The sequence below is a fragment of the Oryctolagus cuniculus genome, chromosome 10, assembly GCF_964237555.1.
Source record: "Oryctolagus cuniculus chromosome 10, mOryCun1.1, whole genome shotgun sequence".
NCBI lineage: Eukaryota > Metazoa > Chordata > Mammalia > Lagomorpha > Leporidae > Oryctolagus > Oryctolagus cuniculus.
Window position 1 is genome coordinate 60446632 of NC_091441.1, and position 23071 is coordinate 60469702.

Consider the following 23071-nt stretch of genomic DNA (forward strand, 5'->3'; position numbering starts at 1 on the left):
CTAAATATTTGTCTTTGAATATCATGTCACAGTTTCTAAATAACTACGTATATATTATAGCTCATATAGAAAATATATCCAGAGCCGGCACTGTGGCGTAGCGGGTAAAGCCGCCACCTGCAGTGCTGGCATTCCATACGGGTGCTGGTTCAAGTCTCGGCTCCTCCACTTCTGATCCAGCTCTCTGCTATGGCCTGGGAAAGCAGAAGATTGCCCAAGTCCTTGGGCCCCTGCACCCACGTGGGAGACCTGGAAGAAATTCCTGGCTCCTGCCTTCGGATCGGCCCAGTTCCGGCAGTTGCAGCCATCTGGGGAATGAACCAGAGGATGGAAGACCTCTCTCTCTCTTTGCCTCTGCCTCTGTAACTGCCCTTCAAGTAAATAAATAATGTTTAAAAAAAAAGAAAAAATATATCCACATCTAATAGTCCGTATGACAGATAAGCCTGAATCCAAACTGGAAGCAAACTTTAGGATTATTCAAGATTAGGTTTATTCCTTTTTTGTTCCTGTATATTTAACAAATCATTTGTTTCTAAAAATGAACCCAATTAGTGTAGATTATATAAAACTAAAATACAGAAATATATAATGTAGAAAGTACAGGTACCTTAAGAATCATTGTCAGATTGTTGATGGATGTTTGTCCATTGTGTTATATAAATGATGATCAATACTAAGAGTATATAGATGAAATCGTATGTATTTTCCTGAGATTTGCTTTATTTATTAAAGCTGTTATCTTCTGGGTGTTTTATCATGTCAATACATGGCTGTACTTCAATTCTTCTGTTGGCTGCATGAATATTTCTTTTAATGACTATTAAAGCAATATCTAGGTAACATGTTCTTTTTTTGCTGTTACATATAATATTACAAATACCATTTCATATGTATCTTTTTAAAATTTTTTTTATTTGACAGATAGAGTTAGACAGTGAGAGAGACAGAGAGAAAGGTCTTCCTTCCGTTGGTTCACCCCCCAAATGGCTGCTACGGCTGGAGCTACACCGATCCGAAGCCAGGAGCCAGGTGCCTCATCGCGGTCTCCCATGCAGGTGCAGGGGCCCGAGGACTTGGGCCATCCTCCACTGCCTTCCCAGGCCACAGCAGAGAGCTGAACCGGAAGAGGAGCAACCGGGACTAGAACCCGGCGCCCATATGGGATGCCAGCGCCACAAGCGGAGAATTGACCAAGTGAGCGCAGCGCCGGCACACCGGGTTCTAGTCCCGGTTGGGGCGCCGGATTCTGTCCCAGTTGCCCCTCTTCCAGGCCAGCTCTCTGCTGTGGCCCGGGAGGGCAGTGGAGGATGGCCCAAGTGCTTGGGTCCTGCACCCGCATGGGAGACCAGGAGGAAGCACCTGGCTCCTGGCTTCGGATTGGCCAGCACCAGCCATAGTGGCCATTTGGGGGGTGAACCAGTGGAAAAAGGAAGACCTTTCTCTCTGTCTCTCTCTCTCTCTCACTGTCTAACTCTGCCTGTCAATAAAAAAAAAAAAAAAAAGTGGAAATGTTAAATGGAAGACACTGAGCACTCATAACTAAGGGGTGCTGTTCAATTGCTCTTCAAAGCACTTATCAACCTCTCACGGGCACTATATGGGAGTATTCATTTCCCTACACTCTCACCAATACTAAATATCACCTAACTTAAAAACATATGACAAGGCCGGTGCTGTGGCGTAGGGGGTAAGGCTGCCGCCTGCAGTGCTGGCATCCCATATGGGTGCCGGTTCAAGTCCCTGCTGCTCCACTTCCTATCCAGCTCTCTGCTGTTGCCTGGGAGAGCAGTAGAGGATGACCCGGGTCTTTGGGCCCCTGCACCCACGTGGGAGACCCCGAGGAAGCTCCTGGCTCCTGGCTTCAGATGGGCACAGCTCCAGCTGTTGCAGCCAATTAGGGAGTGAACCATCGGATGGAAGACCTCTCTCTCTCTCTGCCTGTCCTCCTCGCTCTGTGTAACTCTGACTTTCAAATAAATAAATAAATCTTAAAAAATATATGACAATATCACAGTGAGAAATATTTCTGTTTCCTGTACTTCTTTGTTTATGTCCTTTGCTTATTTTACCCTCTCCCCAAAGTGAGGTTTTAACAATTTCTTGGGACAGGTGTTGTGGCACAGTGGGTTAAGCCACCACTTGGGAAGCTGGCATCCCATGATAGAGTGCTGGTTTGAGTCCCAGCTGCTCCACTTCCTATCTTTCTGTTGTTGCACCTGGGAGGCAGTGGTTGATAATGACTCAAGTACTCAAGTCCTTGTCCAGATGGAATTCCTGGCTCCTGGCTTAGCCTGGCTCAGCCCTGGCTGTTGAGGGCATTTGGAGAGTGGAGCAGAGGATGGAAGATCTCTCTCTCTGCAGTCTCTGTTACTCTGCTTTTTTAAATCAGTAAACACATCTTTAAAATTTTTTTCATATTCATAGGACTCTATTTTATGATGCTAAAGCCTTTCTCTTATATGTACTGCAAATGTTTTCTCTGTTTACTATTTATCTTTCAAACTTTGTCTTTCTTGTAGAAGATCTTTTATTCTGTAGCCATTTCTAGGTTTTACGATTTGAAAAGGACTTTCTCACCCCAAGCATTTTTTAAAAAGTTCTCTTATATTTACTTTTGTGCTTTCAGGTTCTTGGTAATTTCAATTTTTCTTTGGGATATTTATATCTTATCTCTCTTGCTTTGTGTCCTGGCTAATAAAGGCAAATAATACTGAATAGCCTTGTGAAAACAAGAGATCTTAGCTGATTTCTAACTCTAATTGGAATATCTCTAGCAGTTCTCTTTTAAATAGGAGTTTAACTGGGTTTCTTAGGGATACTTTTTTAACATGTTGATATTTGAGATGACTTCTGAATTTAACTAAGTACCATATTTTTTGTGTCTATCTGGCTATCATATTTTTCTTCAAAAGCAAAATAACTTTGAACTTCTGAGCCATACTCTAGTTGATAATGAGATATATTTGGATTAGTTTTCAAATCTGTCTTGACTTTTTTTTTTTAATTTTTTGACAGGCAGAGTGGACAGTGAGAGAGAGAGAGAGAGAGAGAGAGAGAGAAAGGTTTTCCTTTGCCGTTGGTTTACCCTCCGCTAGCCGCGGCGGCCAGTGCACCGCGCTGATCCAATGTCAGGAGCCAGGTACTTATCCTGGTCTCCCATGGGGTGCAGGGCCCAAGCACCTGGGCCATCCTCCACTGCACTCCCTGGCCACAGCAGAGAGCTGGCCTGGAAGAGGGGCAACCGGGACAGAATCCGGCGCCCCGACCGGGACTAGAACCCGGTGTGCCGGTGCCGCAAGGCGGAGGATTAGCCTAGTGAGCCGCGGCGCCGGCCCAAATTTGGCTTGATTTTACAACTATATTTGTAAGCATGTTATTCTATAATCATTTTTTCTTGTTTTCTTTAGAGTTTGGGTGTCAGCTATGTTTACTTGACTTCAAAAATTGAGAATCTTGACCTTTTATTTATATAACAGGAATTATTTGCTTCCGGAATGTTAGCAAAACATTTTCTGCAGAATTATCTATATCTGTATATTTTGAGGAAGGTTTTTGTTGTTGCTGCTTTTGCTATATATATATATTTTAAAGATTTATTTATTTATTTGAGGCAGAGTTACAGAGAGGCAGAGGCAGAAAAAGGGAGAGATCTTCCATCTGCTGGTTCACTTCCCACATGGCTGCAACGGCTGATCCAAAGCCGGGAGCCAGGAGCTTCTTCCCGGTCTCCCATGCGGGTGCAGGGGTCCAAGGACTTGGGCCATCTTCTATTGCTTTCCCAGGCCACAGCAGAGACCTGAATCATTAGTGGAGCTGGAACTCGAACTGGTGCCCACATAGGATGCTGGCACTGCAGGCAGCAGCTTTACCTGCTACGCCACAGAACCGCCCCCGCTTTTAATATTTTTACAATTTCCTTTATGGCTGTTAGATTTCTTTCCCCAGCTTTTATATTTCTTCTTGCATTAGTATTAGTAATTTACATAAATGTCTATTTTATCTTGCTTTTAAATTTTACCAGCATTAAATTATCATCAGAATCTTTTATAATTCATGGAAGGTCATATCCTTTTTTCATATTTAATATAGTTTGTTTGTAGTTTCTCTTTTTCCTAATCAGACTTGCCTATTTATTTGGTCTTTGTCGCGAACCAATTCTCGTCTATCAGTTCTATTCTAGTTGTCATCGCCAAGGCTCTGTTTGGTTTTCTAACTCATTTATCTCCACTTTCATCATTATTTAGCTCTTCCAGTTGTTTTCTGTTCTTTTGCTGGCTTTGTGAGTTATGTGCTTGGTTTATATTGGGATATGTCTTCCTTCATTATGAAAGAATGCACAACTATGGATTCTTCTAAGATCATAGCTCTGGACAAGTCCACAGCAATAATTTACAGGATTTCCCTCTGTCAATCACATCCTAATAATCCTAAATTTCCTCTCCAATCCATGTTATTTAGATGTTTTACTATTTTCAAATGGTTAGATTTTTGTTATCTATTTAGTATTAATTCTTAGTTTTGGAATGAAAAGGATCTCTGTAGACTCTTTAGTGGTTTTTTGTGTTTTTTTGACAGGCAGAGTGGATAGTGAGAGAGAGAGAGAGAGACAGAGAGAAAGGTCTTCCTTTGCCATTGGTTCACCCTCCAATGGCCGGCACGCCGTGCTGATCCGAAGCCAGGAGCCAGGTGCTTCTCCTGGTCTCCCATGGGGTGCAGGGCCCAAGCACTTGGGCCATCCTCCACTGCACTCCCTGGCCACAGCAGAGAGCTGGCCTGGAAGAGGGGCAATCGGGACAGAATCTGGCACCCTGACCGGGACTAGAACCCGGTGTGCCGGCGCCGCAAGGTGGAGGATTAGCCTATTGAGCTGCGGCGCCGGCCAGGCTCTTTAGTTTTTAACTTAAGTGCTCCCCACCCACTGCCCCTGCCAGATCTCTTCCCAAATCCACACTGACACTGATTTCAAAGACACCAAAATAAAGTTTGCAAAGCCCAAGTACATGGAAGAAATCTTAGTTTCCCTTATTGTTTTAAGTTAATCAATTATGGCTCAGAGATAATGTGACCTTTTTATATCTCAAAGCTGTATTTTAAATCAGAGTAACAATTCATTTGGTCTGTATTGTTCTCAAATAGTTAACTCAGCAGAGACAGGTTTTGCTAATTGTAGTTGAGCTTATTTCTTCACAAGGGCCTAAAATGCATCTGCTCAGGATCAGGCCTTTATTCAGAATAGCAGCTGCGAGGCTGGTAGGACACCTACATCCCACACCAGCATCTCTGGGTTGAGCACCCAGCTCCAGTTCCAGCCTACAGATTCTTGCTGATGCAGAGCTTAGGAGGCAGCGGTGATGGCTCAAGTACTTGAATTTCTGCCACCCACCTGGGGGACCTGGATTGAGTTCCTGGCTCTGAGGTTCAGCAGGGCCCAATCCCAGTCCTTACAGGCAAGTGGGGAGTGGCCCAATGGGTGGGAGCTCTCCTTCTGTCTCTGTCTTCCTCGTTTGGTCTCTACTTTCAGATAAACACATTAATAGAGGCATAATTTTTAAAAACTAGATTTATCCCTCTACAGATAGACAAGTAGTAAAGAAATTTGTAAATTATAGGAGTGTGTCTCAAGTAGTTAATTTTCTTTTATTTTTAATTCAAAGAGTGAAAAAGCAACTTCATTTTACCTCACATGAAGGATGAAGCTTATTAAAGCTTCCGTTCAGTCTTTTTGCAACGTAAGCTAAATGTCAGCAGAGGGAGGTGGAGGAGACAGGGTCTAAAACCAGCTCTTGAAACTCAGCTGGGCCGGCTCACTAGGCTAATCCTCCGCCTTGCGGCGCCGGCACACCGGGTTCTAGTCCCGGTCAGGGCACCAGATTCTTTCCCGGTTGCCCCTCTTCCAGGCCAGCTCTCTGCTGTGGCCCGGGAAGGCAGTGGAGGATGGCCCAAGTGCTTGGGCCCTGCACCCCATGGGAGACCAGGAGAAGCACCTGGCTCCTGGCTTCAGATCGGCGCAGTGCGCCGGCTGCAGCGCGCCAGCCGTGGTGGCCATTGGAGGGTGAACCAACGGCAAAAGGAAGACCTTTCTCTCTGTCTCTCTCTCTCTCACTATCCACTCTGCCTGTCAAAAACAAAACAAACAAACAAAACAACAACAACAACAAAAAACAAACAAACAAAAAAACGTCAGCCGTGGCGGCCATTGGGGGGTGAAACTCAGCTATACTCAGAGTGACTCCAGCGAGTACGGACAGCACAGCCAAGTGTCTGTGAGTGGCCAGTGCCACCCTTTGGGATGGAAGAGAAGCAGAAGCTGAAGGTAGGAAAAGGGGGCTTTTCAGTTTGTTCTGGACACTTCTGTGCTATACAGATCCTTTATAATAATACTATAGGTATAAATTACTCAATTTGTAATTTTAAGGAAAAAATCATCACTGGCATTGCCCATGACTTCTACTATAATGTCTATAACTCTGCTCTAAATCCAAAGCAAGCAGTCCTTGCTCTGCTCCTAGAACTAAAACACCACCCAACCCTACCTTAATAAGCACCAGAAATAGTGTTTGATATGTGTTCTAGAGTCACGTTATATAAAATACTTATCTGTACAGATTCTGAATTGTATTTAGTGCTGAGAGGTGCTTTCCTTCCTTCCTTTTTTTTTCAGATTCCTTTTATTTATTTGAAAAGAAGAATTACAACCAGAGAGGGAGCAGCAGAGAGAGATGGAGAGATCTTCTAACAGCTGCTTCATTCCCCTAAAAAGCCACAATGGCTGGCACCACGGCTCACTAGGCTAATCCTCCACCTGCGGCACCGGCACCCCGGGTCTAGTCCTGGTCGGTGTGCCAGATTCTGTCCCGATTGCCCCTCTTCCAGGCCAGCTCTCTGCTGTGGCCAGGGAGTGCAGTGGAGGATGGCCCAAGTGCTTGGGCCCTGCACCCCATGGGAGACCAGGAGAAGCACCTGGCTCCTGGCTTCGCATCAGCGCAGTGCGCTGGCCGCAGCACGCTGGCCACAGCGGCCATTGCGGGTGAACCAACGGAAAAAAGGAAGACCTTTCTCTCTGTCGCTCTCTCTCTCACTGTCTAACTCTGCCTATAAAAAAAAAAAGTCACAATGGCTGGGGCTGGGCCAGACCAAAGCCAGGAGCCTGGAACTCCATCTGGGTTTCCCATATGAGTGGCAGTGGCCCATGTACTTGGGCCATCTTTTACTGCATTCACAGGTACATTAGCAGGGAGCTGGATAGGAAGTGGAGCTGCTGGTATTTGAACTGGCACTCATATGGGATGCTGATGTCAAAAGTGGCAGCCTAACCCTTTGTGCCACAAGGCTGGCCCCTCATCTTAGGCTTTTAAATGAACCTGCTGATGGAGGGAAATATCACATGTGTCTTTTTTTTTTTTTTTTTTTTATCAAAGTTCCTTGTTCTGATGATTTGCCTGGATCTCAAATTACATTCCCCTTGTTTCCTGGCAGTCTGCCTCCAAGTTATGTTCTTTCAACAGAGGGAGGGAGGTCAGAGACTTCCTTCCTGTTTCCACCTTCTGCTGGCTTCCCCCAGCAGCTCAGGCCCCAGCTGCACTGCACCTCTCAGAAGTCCCAGTGCGCACGTGCTGTCCCTAGGGTCTTACTTCTGAGCTCCTAAATTCTGGGAACCTCGCCTTTCCTTTTCTGTTTTGCAGTTCTAGGAGTGGTGACTCCTTACTGTATCTTTGATTGTTCTCTCAGCCTTCCCAGACCTGTGTAACCAATGTTGTGTATTAAACTGCCCTTGTTCAAGAAATAGTTCTGGCTTTTGATTTCCTGGATGGGATTTTAACCAATTCCATATGGCTACCTGCATGTAAATTAAAAATGCTTGGGATGTCAGCCAAAGTAGGATGTTGCAGCATTATACCACAGGGTAGTATCAAAGTGACCCAGTGAAACGTCTTGCAAAAGATGCAAGGTAGATAATTCCCTATGAGCGATGATCCTTAATGGATAGAGAAAAGGAAAAAGAAAGGAAGCAGGTCGTGAGCGTGAGGATGAAGGACTCCCAAGCCTCTTCCTGGTTCAAGGGGTGGGCGTGGGCACAAAGACACCACAATTCCTGTCAAATTGCCTGCTGGAGTCCTGGCTACTCTGAGCTTTCCATCTGACTTCCCGCTAATGTGCCTGGGAAGGCAGCAGGAGATGGCCCAAGTAATTAGGCCCTTGATATCCACAGGGGAGATTCAGACAGCACTCTGGGTTCCTGGCTTCCAGCTCCAACTATTGCGGGCATTTGGGAAGTGAACCAGCAGATGGAAGATTTCTCTCTCTCTCTCTCTCTCTCTCTCTCTGTCACTCCACCTTTCAAATAAACAAACACATCTTTAAAAAAAAGAAAAAAATGACACTCCACCTAACTAAACTGCCCGCACACTTGCATCAAATGGTTAGAATCTTTTAAGCTTTTGTGATCATTTGCAAATTTATGTCTGTGACTTACCTTCTTATATTTAGATCTCAATGTTGACAGGTCTCACTTTTCATACATGATATCCAGGGTTATCTACTAAAGTTTACAGTGATTTTCATATTTTTCAAAACAAATTGCAGGGTAAATAAATCTCTGTTGTAAAACAAATTGGGAAAGACTCATGGCTGGTGATAGAGTGTCAGTGCATTTGGCTAATGGAGAACAATACAAAAAATATAGCTAAAGCTAATGCTGTTGAGCCCGCGTATGCCAGACCCATAATGAGAGCCCTGCATGTGTGGTCATGCCCAAAATAACAAGATTTTGGTCAACAAGGGTGGTACCATAGATGAGAACATACTGTCTAGTAATATCATAGCCATCTTAGTTAGTGCGAATGTATTCTATGATGTTCCCACAGAAACAAAATCACCTAAATCTGCATTTCGCAGAACATGTCCCTGTCATTAAGTGACATATGATTGTATGATATCAGTTAATTTTTGCTGCATCCTATAAAGTATCTTATGAAATAGACTATTGTTATTCTAGGAGATGCAGAGATTAAGTAATTGGTCTAAATTCACACAGTTTATAAAGGAAATGACTGGAATCTTAGCTGTTGGGTATAGATTAAATTAAGTGTGTTGAGACAGGTTTGGAAATTTGTGAGAATTTCCAAAAAGGTAGAAAGGAGGGGCCAGCAACAGGTTAAAGGCCGGCCTGCAGTGACAGCATCCCATATGGGTGCTGGTTTGAGCCCCGGCTTCTCCATTCCCTATCCAGCTCCCTGCTGATGAAACTGGGAAAGCAGAGGAGGATGGCCCAGGTCCTTGGGCCCCTGCAACCCTAGTGGGAGACCTGGAAGAAGCTCCTGGCTCTCGGCTTCAGATTGGCTGAGCTCCAGCTGTTGTGGCCATTTGGGGAGTGAACCAGTGGATGGAAGACCTCTCCCTATGTGTTTCTACCTCTTTCTGTAACTCTTTCAAATAAATAAAATAAATCTTAAGGGAAAAAAGGTAGAAATGGGAGGAAGTTCCAGATCTGTTTTATATATATATATATATATATATATATATATATATATAAACACACACACACACACACACACACACACGTATTTAGATTAGATTTCAGCATAAAGAAGTTGCTGAACATTCTGCATCATTCATTTTTGAAAACTTATTATTCACCATTAAAGAAGCAGTACTGTAAATACTGTAAAACATTATAAATCTAGGTATGGAGACCGGCGATGTGGAATAGTACAATGTACAAGGTACTGCCTGCAGTGCTGGCATCCCATAGGGGCACAGGTTTGAGTCCTGGCTGCTCCACTTCAGATCCAGCTCTCTGCTGTGGCCTGGGAAAGCAGTAGAGGATGGCCCAAGTCCTTGGGCCCCTGTACTCACATGAGAAACCTAGAAGAAGCTCCTGGCTCCTGACTTCGGATCGGCCCAGCTCTGAATGTTGCAACCATTTGGGGAGTGAACCAGCAGATGGAAGACTCTCTCTCACTCTCTCTCTCCCCACCCCCCACCTCTCTGTAACTCTGCCTTTAAAATAAGTAAATTAATGTTAAAAAAAAAAAAAGCAATCTACGTACCACTTGACTTTGTCAAAATAAGCTGGTGACCTTGGTAAGTTACTCAACCTCTACATGCTCTCATTTGTGGAGAAGAAGTAATAATAGCAACACCTACGCCACAGGGTTGCTGCAGGGGCTCATGAGAGACATAGAAAGTACTCAGACTCCATTGCAATTTATACAACAGTGCACAATCATTGGAGGAAGAAGAGCAGTTTTTGCTCACTGGAATGTGCAAGTATTAAGAAGTAGGAGCCGGCGCCGCGGTTCACTAGGCTAATCCTGCGCCTCGCGGCGCCGGCACACCAGGTTCTAGTCCCGGTCGGGGCACCGGATTCTGTCCCGGTTGCCCCTCTTCCAGGCCAGCTCTCTGCTGTGGCCAGGGAGTGCAGTGGAGGATGGCCCAGGTGCTTGGGCCCTGCACCCCATGGGAGACCAGGATAAGTACCTGGCTCCTGCCATCGGATCAGCGCGGTGCGCCGGCCGCAGCGTACTGGCCGCGGCAGCCATTGGAGGGTGAACCAACGGCAAAAAAAGGAAGACCTTTCTCTCTGTCTCTCTCTCACTGTCCACTCTGCCTGTCAAAAAAAAAAAAAAAAAAGTGGGATAATTTCTGAAACAAAACCTTTCTCTTCAACATTATAAGTGGATTTCAGTGTAGTTCCATTTTACTGATTGAAGGTAGTAATAACAGAAGTTGAATTTCATATATAACTGCTTTATTCTAAGTAGGAATTATGTGTGAAGTAGCTGATAAGACTAACCTGCAGCGTCTCGGAGGTGATTAAGGCAAGTGCATTTAAGTAAAATGAAAAATGCATTTTCCAGATATATTAAATGAAAAAAAAAAAGCAAGATGTGGAATCGTGTGAGATCTACATTAACATCTGGGGGGAGAAGGAATACATAAAATATATATTTGCTTAAATATGCACAAAGTATCTCTGTATGGAGACACAAATATTGATTATATCAATTTCCTCTAGAAAGGAGAACTACCCGATCCAGCGAGAGACAGAGAGAGAGAGAGAGCGAGCGAGAGAGGTCTTCCATTCTGCTGGTTCACTCCCCAGATGGCTGCAACGGCCGGAGCTGCATTGATCCGAAGCCAGGAGCCAGGAGCTTCTTCTGGGTCTCCCACACGGGTGCAGGGGTCCAAGCACTTGGGCCATCTTCCATTGCTTTCCCAGGCCATAGCAGAGAGCTGGATAGGAAGAGGAGCAGCCGGGACTAGAACCGGCGCCCATATGGGATGCCAGCGCTTCAGGCCAGGGCTTTAACATGCTGCACCACAGCGCTGGCCCCAAGTTTTCAATTTTGAACAATGAGAATTTACTATCAACTAAAAATACTGTAAAATGGAAGGGAGGAAAATATGAATTGAATATTAAGGAAGTAGAAACACCAAATGAACATTCCTTGGTGCCAACTCCATGCCAGATAGGAAGGTAGATATTTTTCACTATGGGAAAATATGCATAATCTAAATTTGCCACGTTCTGCATTTTAGAGTGCACCATTCAGTGATGCTATGCACATTCATGTTGTACAACCATCATCTCTTTCTATCTCCGGAACTTTTCCCTCATCTCAAATTGAAACTTTGCACCTACTAAATAGTAACCCCAAAAGGAGGTGGTAGACTTAAGAAAACTCAATCTTCCAAATAATCTTCTGAGGGATAAATGAATATATCAAGGATCAGGAAGATTAAATAATTTTCCAGAACAATAGGGAGAACTGTCCTCTGTTCTCCACTCTTCAAATCTTTTGGGTGGTGGGAGGGGAAATAGGGAGGCATGGCCGGGGCGGGGTGGGGGGGATCCACCTTTGGGCCCTGCCTCCTGTGGTGTCATCTATTCTCAAGCACCAATGTGACAATTTCAAGGAAATTTGACAGCTTGTGCCATGGCAACCTGGAGGTTATCAAAAGACATTTGAGTCACTGATATTAGAGAAAGATGAATTGCCTTCAAAGGTGGGCTTTGCAGAATGGCTTGTGAAAACACATCATCATTGTGAGAAGGTACCCCATGCCCGGCTTCTAGATGTGCCTAGCATTGGTTCCATGTGGACAGATTTATCAGACATCAAATGGAGAAGTTATTATTCAATGAGCACCTGTAGAATGATACTATACAACACAAATAGAGGGAAAAAATGATTCCTTCTTTGACAGAAGGAAATTTCTAGCAGGGTAACCTAAGCTAAACAGTTGTTTAAAAAAAAAAAAGCAGGATCAAATTTATCTTTGAAAGGCAGGAAACAGTGAACTGAACTGAGGAGCCTGCCGCGTTGTCCAGCACGGTTATGAAATGCATGATTAAACAGCCAGCAATCAGGCTGAAGACGATGTACATTCTTTCCTCATGATGCCGTGACGTGAGTTATTGCTTTCCACCCTATCGGTCACTTTGGTCTCGCTCTCCCACATCTATGAGAAGTGATTCACATGTTTGTTCTCATACAGTAACTCAGTGGTGTTGAACGCCTTGTAACACAACTGAAAACCCCGGTTATTCTTGGATGCCCCCTCCTCTTTTAAGGATGAAAATGCACTTTATGTTTGAACATGTTCATATTCCTTGAATTCTCCTAGAGTTTGAGTCACACATTCAACAAACAACATAATGATGTCTACAGACACAATACCTAAGTGATTTCCACCACATTTAGTTGTAGGGAGTCCAGAGCCAATGATGGACAAACCTGATTTTACAAACTGCTCCATTATCCCGAAGGGCGAGACAGCCACACTTCAGGAAAATAAAAGGTATCCGGTCCCTTAGTTGGGGGTCCCCATTTCAAACACGGAAAGGGAGGCTGTTACCTGGATCCCAACGGACAGGCATCGGTTCTTCTTGAAGTCCTTCTTCCTGTCCTCTGTGGTGACCGTGGCGATGGTGGTCGTGGTGGTGACGGTGGCGGTGTTATTGCCCATGTGCTGACTTGCAGGGCCGTGGATCTGGGCATTTGCAGCTTCGATGGCGGCAGTCAGAGCCTTCATACTGTCCAGGCTCTCCGTGGAGTTGCTGAGTCCAGACTGGCTGATAATGTCTCCTCGCTGGCCCTGTCCGTCCATGTAGGCATCCTGCGCAGACTCTGTGCTACTCTGGGCTGTGATAGAAATGAAAGGTTTCGTGGTAGTTCTGGGTGGGACTGGAGGTGGAGTCTTCTTGTATGTTGTAATGCAAGATGACACTGGAAGACAGTGAAAACAAAGACACTGTGATTTCTGGCTGGGCTTTAATATCTGATATTGTAACTGACAGCCACTGGGAATTGGGGCACACAAAAACAACACTGAACATGAAAACAGGTCTGTTGACAGAGCAGTGGGATCAACGGGGACATCTGGACCTCCCGCGAAGTGACATCCCACAAAGTTGAGGGGAAAAAGACTGGGAAACATCAGCCTCTGAAGTGGAAATTCACGTGAATCAACATAAAGTAGACAGGGTTAGCCATCTGTAGAAACCTGTGGTGCAAACGCGTGGATACAGTGAGGGGAGGCACTGCCTTCTGAGGGACACTTTAAACACACACAGTTCAGGTTAAACAGAATGTCTCATTAGACAAAGTCCTGGTAGCTGATAACATTGCAGAAAGGAGGAAGAGCAAAGAAGCTATGCATTCTGATCCCAATAACAAGTAATAAGGTACGCAGGGGCGGACAGAGCAGCCACCATAGGTTCTTGCAATTCACTTCATTGAAACCCAGTGCTCCTCCCCTCTGCGTTCTCTCTCTCTCTCTCCTCCTTCCTTCTCTCCCTCCCTCCCTCCCTTCCTGTGTTTCTGTCTTTCCACTCTGTCATCTTGCCCTTCCTCTCTCCTCCTATGCCTCCTTCCTTCTCTTCCCTTCTGTTCTGCACCTGGGCTTGCTTGCTGAGCAGAACTGCTCACCGAGAGGGAACACGCTGACCCTCAAGTCCATCGTACAGATAGCCCGATGTCGGGTTTATACACCAGTCCTCGGCTGTGTGCTTGGTCTGCATGTGCCTGCTCCTAAAGTGCTCTTCTACAGAGGGTCTTGATGGAGTCGAGGGCCTGTGCCTGCTCCGAGGCTGCCTTTTTGGACTCATCAAGCGCTCTCTGAGGCTGATTCTTACACCGAGGATCTCGAACAAGCTTGCCGCGTGAGTTTTCAGCTTGCCATTTGTGGAACATGATTTAGCAAATTAAGGTCAAAAAAGTGTCTGAGTGGGAACTCCCATCAGTAGAGTTCAATTCCTTAACCAACTTTCTGAAGGCTTGTTTGTCCCCTTAAAAATCAATTCAGGGGCAAACATTTGGCTCAGTGGTTAAGATACCAGTTAAGACCCCTTTATTCCACATCAGAGTGTCTGAGGGCAATCCTGGCTCTAGCTCCAGATTCGAGCTTTCTGATAATGCAGATCCTGGAAGGCAGCAGGCGAGGGCCAAGTAGTTGGGTTCCTGCCACCTACTTGGGAAACCTGGATTCAGTTCCAGACTCCTGGCTTCCATCTGGCCCAGCCCCTGCCATAGTGGGCATGCTGGGAATGAATCAGTGAATGGGAGCTCCCTCTCTCTCTGCTTCCCAGGTAAAGTAATTAATTAAGGAAAATTCAAGCTATTATGTTTTCATCACTTTCTTCCCTCCACCTCATAGCTTTTTTCACTCATTGCTGGCATTATCATGATTATAGCTAGGCCTGGTCACACAGTCAAAAGCTGTCACCTGTAGTCCACGTGGGCCATTTCACGGAATGAAATATGTGCTTTCCGCAGGCCACTCAAGGTTCAGGGTGAGGAGCAGAATCCAGGCAGCCTCAGCTTGCTCCCCTGGCCCACCATGAAGGCTCTGGCTAAGACATGTAGACACCCATGCTGCTGGAACCTGCCTCCGTCAATGCACCAAACCCACCAGGCTGCTACCTGCTGATTCTCAGATTCATGGAGTCATCCGGCTTGAGACGACGCTTAGACTCATTTACTCATCTGGAGGGAAGGAGCCACATTAGGATAGGATCTGTCTCTCGCCCAATGTAATGAAGCTAGATTGCTGTGCTGCTGCTAAGACAAGCCTTCACAATGTGAACTCAGTATTTTGTTCAAAAGCGATTCTCAGGACATTCAGCTCACTGGTCCTTCAAAGAAGCTAAGTAACACAGCCAAACATCAAATATTTGATGTATTGGCATTGTTTATTTACTGTTTGTTGTTAGCTTTCCCAGGTTTCCTCTTCTAGCATGGATAAGCAAAATCAAACAGTGCAGCTCAACATAAGATCATTTCATTTGCTGTTATACAGTAAAACTCCTGACAGTATAATAATGGGGGCGGGGTCTGGGTCCTATTACTTCGAGAGTAATGGTTGCACTTACAGACCTGTGCCTCCTGTGTGTCCCCACACTCCCCAGGCCAAATGCAATTTGACCAGGGTTAGGCAGGACAAAGAGAATGTTAGGGATGTGGCTTCTCACTTTGCATAAGGAAGCACAAAAAATGGATAGGGACCAGCTGCATGGCAGGAGAGAGCTATAACATTAAGGGCTTTTGAATTGTAAAAAAAAATTATTGATTTTCATCTTATTTGAAAGGCAGAGAGACAAAGAGGAATCTTCCATTCACTGGTTCACTCTCCAAATCTTGCAACAGCTGCAGCGGAGCCAGGCTACAGCCAGCAGCTCAGAACTCCATCCTGGTCTCCTCCGTGGATGGTATGGACCCAAGTACTTGAACCACCACCTGCATAGCAGGAAGCTCTATCAGGAGCAGAGCTGAACTTGAACCCAGGCACATGGATGTGGGATGCGGGCATATGGGGAACTCCTGCCCCAGTGTGTCACCATGTTTTACTGCCATGTGAGGTTTGGCACAATCCTACTGCAGTCAGAAGCCCAATCCTTTCACCCCCTCAGGAATTTAAATAGAATTCAAATCTGTAAGGGTGGCTTTTGAAGGAGAGGATGAGGGATTGAAATCACAACTCATACTCCTCATACTTCCCTCTTTTATGCCCCAATTCTTTTGCACCCCAAGGCTGCCCCAGAAACACCCAATGCCCTGACTTCCTCCAACATCACTCATTCCTAGCTTTGCAGGCCAAACTCCTAAACCTTTTCTTCTTTCCTAAAGATGTCCTTAAACATCATCTACCTTCATGATTCAGCACCACAAACGATTTAGAACCCACAGAGAAGTTCCAAGTACTTGCAGGTGTGTGGTAGGTAGAGTAAGTTAAGTAGAACGAAACACAAGCTAATAAATCTGGTTAAAGCTAATAAGTCTGGTTAAAGCACAAAGAGAAAATGAAGGACTTCCACAGTGCATCTCATTTATTTAATCATCCTCAAAAAGAATGATTTAAAAACATAAGTGCTCCTTGAGTAATCTAAAAACACAAGTTTGGGGTGGGTATTTGGTCTAGCAGTTAGTGCCTCAGGTGGATCTCCAGCCCTGGCTCCTAACTCCAGCTTCCCGCTAATGTACACCCCAGAGGCAGCAATGATGACTCAAGTGACTGGGCTCCTGCCACCCATGTGGGAGACCCATATTGAGTTCCCAGCTCCCAGATTTGGCCAGGGTCCAGCCCTGTCTATCACGGGCATTTGGTGAGTGAACCAGCAAATGAGAGCTCTCTCTCTCATTTAAAAAGCTTAATTAATTCATTAATTAATTTAAAGGTCATGTCACAGAGTGAGAGAGGAAGGGAGGAAGGGCAGAGAGAGAGAGAGAGATCTTCCCTCTGCTGGTTCACTCCCCAAATGCTTGCAACAGAATGGGCTTGTCCCAGGCTGAAACCAGGATCCTGGAATTCCATCCACATCTGCCATGCGGTTGGCAGAGACCCAAGTACTTGAACCATCACCCGCTGCCTAGCAGTTCTCTATCTGCCTCATTGCTTCCTGTGGAACAAAAATGAAAAACAAAAATGAAGAGCTATACAAAAGTTTAAGAAATCTAATGGCATTGACATTTGGGTGCTAGAACAGGCTCTTATCTGCTTGCTAAAGTTGATTGTGCGCATCTGCCCCTACCTGTGTTCAGGAGAAGTTGATCTTCCTATGAGTATTTATACCATGGAAATGGGCAAACAGTGTAAGTTGGCAAGTTTCCTTCTGGAGAGCCAGTTAAGCATTTCCGGTACACCTCTGTGTATAGAATGATGCTATTTAAAATATTATCCCCCTAAAAGTTGGAAGCATTCCCACTGAGATCTTGAACCAGAAAAGGATGCCCAGTCTTGCCATTGCTATTCAATACAGTCCTAGAAGTTTTAGCCAGAGCCATTAGACAACAAAAAGAAATCAAAGGGATTCAAGTTGGGAATGAGCAAGTCAAACTATTCCTATTTGCAGATGACATGATTCTATAAATATGGCACCCAAAAGACTCCATCAAGAGACTATTGGAACTCATAGAAGAGTTTGGTAAAGAAGCAGGAAATAAAATCAATAGACAAAAATCAACAGCCTTTGTATTCACAGACACTGCCATGGCTGAAAGAACTTCTAAGATTGATCCCATTCACAATAGCTATAAAATAAATAAACAAATAAAATACCTTGGAATAAATTTAACCAAGGATGTCAAAGATCTCTATGATGAGAATTACAAAAGAAAGAAATAGAAGAAGATACAAAAAAATGGAAAAATCTTTCATGTTCATGGATTGGAAAAATAAATATCATCAAAATGTCCATTCTTCCGAAAGCAATCTATAGATTCAATGCAATATCATTCAAAATACCAAAGACATTCTTCTCAGATCTAGAAAAAATGATGCTGAAATTCATATGGAAACATAGGAGACTTCAAATAGCTAAAGCAATCTTATATTACAAAAACAAAGCTGGAAGAATCACAATACCAGATTTCAAGACATGGGAGAGAACTTCCATTGTGCTTATGGCCCTGTATAAATACTGACGGAGTTTGTGGATTCAAAAGGCTTCCATAGCCTTGGCAGCTCATGACAAGAGCCTCAGGTGATCACTGACATCATAAATAGGAGTGTCAATTGTTAATTCAACAATAAGAGTCACTGTGCACTTACTCCCCATATAGGACCTCTGTCCTTAATGAGTTGTACTATGAGAATTAACTGTCAAACTTGTTTTCAAACAGTATTTTATACTTTGTGTGTCTGTGTGGGTGTAAATTGTGGAAATCTTTACTTAGTATAGAGTTGGTCTGTATATAAAGTTAATTAAAAATGAATCTTAATGAAGAATGGGATGGGAGAAGGAGTAGGAGGTGAGATGGGAGCTGGGGTGGGAGGGTGGGTATGAGGGGAAAGAACCACTATATTCCTAAAGCTGTACCTATGAAATAAAAGCTTTCTAGGAAAAAAAAAAGACATACTACAAAGCAATTATAATCAAAACAGCCTGGTACTGCTACAAAAACAGATGGATAGACCAATGGAACAGCATAGAAATGCCAAAAATCAATCCAAGCATGTACAACTAACTTATATTTGACCAAGAAGCTAAAACCAATCCCTGGAGCAAGGACAGTCTCTTCAACAAATACTGCAAGGAAAACTGGATTTCCATATGCAGGAGTATGAAGAAGGACCCATATCTTATACTTTACACAAAAATCTATTCAAAATGGATTAAAGACTTAAATCTACAACCTGATACCATCAAATTACTAGAGAACATTGGGGAAACCCTGCCAGATACTCGCACAGGCAAAGAGTTCTTGGAAAAGACCCCAGAGGCACAGGTAATCAAAGCCAAAATTAACAAATGAGATTACATCAAATAGAGAAGCTTCTGTACTGCAAAAGAAACCCTCAGCAAAATGTAGAGGCAACCGACAGAATGGGAGATATTATTTGTAAACAACACAACTGACAAAGGATTAATAACCAGAATATATAAAGAGATCAAGAAGCTCCACAACAACAAAATAAACAACCCAGTTAAGAAACAGGCAAAGGACTTAAATAGACATTTTTAAAAAGAGGAAATCCAAATGGCCAACAGACACATGAAAGAATGCTCAGGATCATTAGCTGTCAGGGAAATGCAAATCAGAACCACAATGCGGTTTCACCTCACCCCGGTTAGAATGGCTTACACATAGAAATCAACTAACAACAGATGCTGGCGAGGATATGGGGAAAAAGGTACCCTAATCCACTGTTGGTGGGAATGTAAACTGGTAAAACCACTAGGCAAATCAGTTTGGAGATACCTCAGAACTCTGAATATAGACCTACCATATGACCCAGCCATCCCCCTCTTGGGAATTTACCCAAGGGAAATGAAATCAGCAAATAAAAGTTATCCACACCCTCATGTTTATTGCAGTTCAATTTACAATAGCTAAGATATGGAATCAACCTAAATGTCCATCGACTGAAGACTGGATAAAGAAATTATGGGATATGTACTTTATGGAATACTACACAACAATCAAAAAAATGAAAGCCCAGTCATTTGTAACAAAATGGATGAATCCGGAAAACACACTTGGTGAAATAAGCCAGTCCCAAAGGGACAAATACCGTATGTTCTTCCTGATCTGTGATAACTAATAGAGCACCTAAAAGGAAATCTGTAGAAGTGAAATTGACACTTTGAGAACACTTTGACTTGAACAACCCTTGTCTTGAATGTCAAGAACAGGTTTTTTTTTTTTTTTTTTTTTTTTCCTTAATGGAGAATGGGACTGAGATTGGGAGAGAGAGGAAGAGGTAGGTTGGGAGTGGGGGCAGGAGGGCAGGTATGATGGGAAGAATCACTATATTTCTGAAGTTGTACTTATGAAATTTGTACTCACTAAATAAAGTTTCTTTGGGAAAAAAATAAAGTAACCCACACATACACAAAAAAAAGTATTATCCTCAGAATGATGCCAGTTTACAAGCTACTCTATTTGTTACAGTACTTGATGAGAAATTCTATAAAAACCGAGAGTAAGATTCTAGAAACTTGTATAGCAATTTTACAGAGTGTTTAGTCTGCTGATTTTCATAAGAAGAAAACACAGGGGCCAATGTTGTGGTGTCCTGGGTTAGGCCCCCACTTGCAATGCCAATAACCCAGATGGGCATTAATTCAGGTCCCAGCTGCTCTACTCCGCACTGGGCTCCCTCCTAATGCACTTGGGAAGGCAGTGGAGGATGGCCCAAGTATTTGGGCCCCTGTACCCATTGGTAAATCCAGATGAAGTTCCTAGCTTTGGCGTGGCCTACCTCTGGCCACTGTGGCCAGTTAGAGAATGCACCAGCAGATGGAAGATTTCTCTCTATATATCCAGCACCCCCCCATAACTCTGTCAAATAAATATCAAATAAATAAAATAAATTAAAAAAAAAAAAAACAACGGGCGGTGGGGGGCAGGCATTGTGGCCTATGGGGTAAAGCTGCTACCGGCAGTGTCACTATCTCATATGGGTGCTGGGTCAAGTCCTGGTTGCCTCACTTCCAATCCAGCTCCCTACTGATGTACCTGAGAAAGCAGCACATGGCCCCAATAACTGGGCCTCTGTACCCATGTGGGAGACCCGGAAAAAGCTCCTGGCTCCTGGCTTCAGCCTAGCCCAACCCTAGCTGTTGCAGCCATTTTGGGGAGTGAATTAGCAGATGGAAGATTCTCTCTCTCTCTCTCTGCCTTTCAAACACCTAAAAATAAATCTTTAAAAAATAAAGACGACACAAGTCTTATTTTTTTTGTATGCTTTGTTTAATTTCCTTTTATCTAGTAGGTTGTTTTTTTTTTTTTTTTGCTTCATTTTACCAAAACACTGCTATGCAAAAGGCTGAAGGTCAAACAAACTGGTCTCTCACCAGATGACAGTGGGAAAAGCACTGATGTGGAACATCTGCAAAACCAGAGGTAGTGCAGGTGACTTGAAGATCATACTCCTGGGGCCAGCATCTTGGCGTAGTCGGTTTAAACTACTACCTATGATGCTGGCATTCCATAGGAGCACTGATTTGAGTCCTGGCTGCTCCCTTTCTGATCCAGCTCCCTGCTAACACACCTGGGAAAGCACTGGAAGATGGCCCTACGACTTATGTGGGAGACCCAGGTGAAGCTCCTGGCTCTTGGCTTCAGCCTGACCCAGGTCCAGCCATTGTGGCCATTTGGGGGAGTGAACCAGCGGATGGAAGACCTCCCTGTCTCTCTATTATTCCGCCTTTCAAATAAGATAATAAAATAAAATCTTTATGAATAGGGAACATATTAGAGAGCTAATCTGAAAGTGCAGCCTCGGGCCGGCGACGTGGCTCACTTGGTTAATCCTCCGCCTCCAGCGCCAGCATCCCATATGGGCACCGGCTTCTAGTCCTGGTTGCTCCTCTTCCAGTGCAGCTCTCTGCTGTGGCCCGGGAAGGCAGTGGAGGATGGCCCAAGTGCTTGGGCCCTGCACCCGCGTGGGAGACCAGGAGAAGCACGTGGCTCCTGGCTTCGGATCGGCGTAGCTCCAGCCGTAGCGGCCATTTGGGGAGTGAACCAACAGAAAGAAGACCTTTCTCTCTCTCTCACTGTCTAACTTTGCCTGTCAAAAAAACAAACAAACAAACAAAAAAACAAAAACAAACAAACAAAAAAAAGTGAAGCCTATTTCAGAGCGCGAAATGACGTGAAGAGGTTAAAAGAGAAAAAGCCTAACAGGGAAGGAGTGATCCGGGAAATGCAGACTAAGGAAGGGCAGATCCTCCGGTGTCTGGAAAGGCGGGTGTGAGCTGGACAGCGGGAGCCTAGCCCCACACTTCACCTGGGCACCTCTCTTTAAGAGGAAGAGGCAGGATGCTAGGAAGAGAGAGGAGAGGAAACTGCATCTTAGGAGCGCAGAGTGGTGTATGGAGGGGCATTTGGAAGACAAGGGAGAGAGCAGTGTTTTCGGTGATTTTGAGGGCAGTCGTGTGGAGGATGGGGGGGACTTGCTCTGGGTAAGGCCCCTAGGAAAACCACGCAGGGAGACACAGCAAGAACAATTCGGTGGTGGACAGATGTCCCACAGATAGAACACAAGGACGCTATTCATAGCTTCTGAAGGCGTTCATGAGCAGCTCATCTTCTGGCTGGAAGTTAGAGAAAAGGTAGCAATGTCTGGTAGGAGGCTGGACCCAGTGACAAGACCAAGTCTTCCAAACCGGAGCCCCTGTGACTTTAGAAATAGGAAAGAAATCTAGAAAGGAATCTGAGAAGCAGGATCCCATAGAGAAGGATGCAAAATAACCCAAGAAGGAAGCCAAAAAGTGACCAAGGGGAGAGTTACCCTGGAGGCTCTTTGGGGGCAGGGATGAATGCTGTGGCTCCTGGACAGCATTTTGGCACCCAGGAGGGCACCACAGCTAACAGAGCAGTTTGCTGCTGCTGCTGCTTCCGGCCAAGCAGATCCACTGACCTGTCACCTAACCATGAGCTGCGAAGGTCATGCTTCTTTTTCTTTCTTTTTGAAGTTATTTATTCATTTATTTTTACTTGTTTGAAAGAGAGAGAGAGAGAGAGAGAGATCTTCCATCTGCTGCGTCACTAACCAGATGGCCATAACAGCCAGGGCTGGGCTGAAGCCAGGAGTCAGGAATTCCATCTGGGTCTCCCACATGGGTGGCAGGGACCAAGTACTTGAACTGTCACCTGCTGCCTCCCAGGATGTACTCGGATATGTGATGTCAATGTCCCTAGGAACGGCTTAACCTGCTGGGACACAAAAGCTAGCCCAGGTCATGCTCTTTACGTTAAAGTCGGCACAGGCCGGACTCCCCTGTCAAATGCCAGAAGGACCAGTGGTCTGGCCTGAGGCCTTCACTGGGAAGACGATGCTGGGCTGGATACTGGTTGGGATGTTGAATGTCCTCCAACAGGGGCCTCAAAGTCTGATGTTAATGGAACTAAGAGGGTAGAAGCCTAAGCTAATCATTGTGTTTAGAAGCTGGGCCTTGGGGATGTGATGAGTTTGGATTAGGCTGCTAGGGTGTGGGACTCCCACAGGGAATCATGGCGGCTTTGTAAAGAGAGACACAGACACATGTGGGCTCCCTCTGGGGACCCTGGCGGCAGGAAAGCCATCAGAGGCTGGACCAACAGGGCCCACCCCATTTTGG

At 44.8% G+C, this 23071-nt stretch overlaps 1 protein-coding gene across 28 annotated transcripts in view; it reads right to left on the reverse strand.

Moving 5' to 3' along the window:
- DLGAP1 (DLG associated protein 1) overlaps positions 1-23071 on the reverse strand; it is a 1071624-nt gene that overhangs the window by 54043 nt on the left and 994510 nt on the right. For 24 of the 28 annotated variants that reach the window (XM_070050434.1, XM_008261105.3, XM_070050432.1 and 21 more), the window contains one exon: positions 12865-13235. In XM_070050434.1, coding sequence (XP_069906535.1) covers positions 12865-13235 — 371 coding nt within the window. The remainder of the gene's footprint in view (positions 1-12864; positions 13236-23071) is intronic. The other 4 variants (XM_070050435.1, XM_070050436.1, XM_051852106.2 and 1 more) reach the window with 1 other exon arrangement.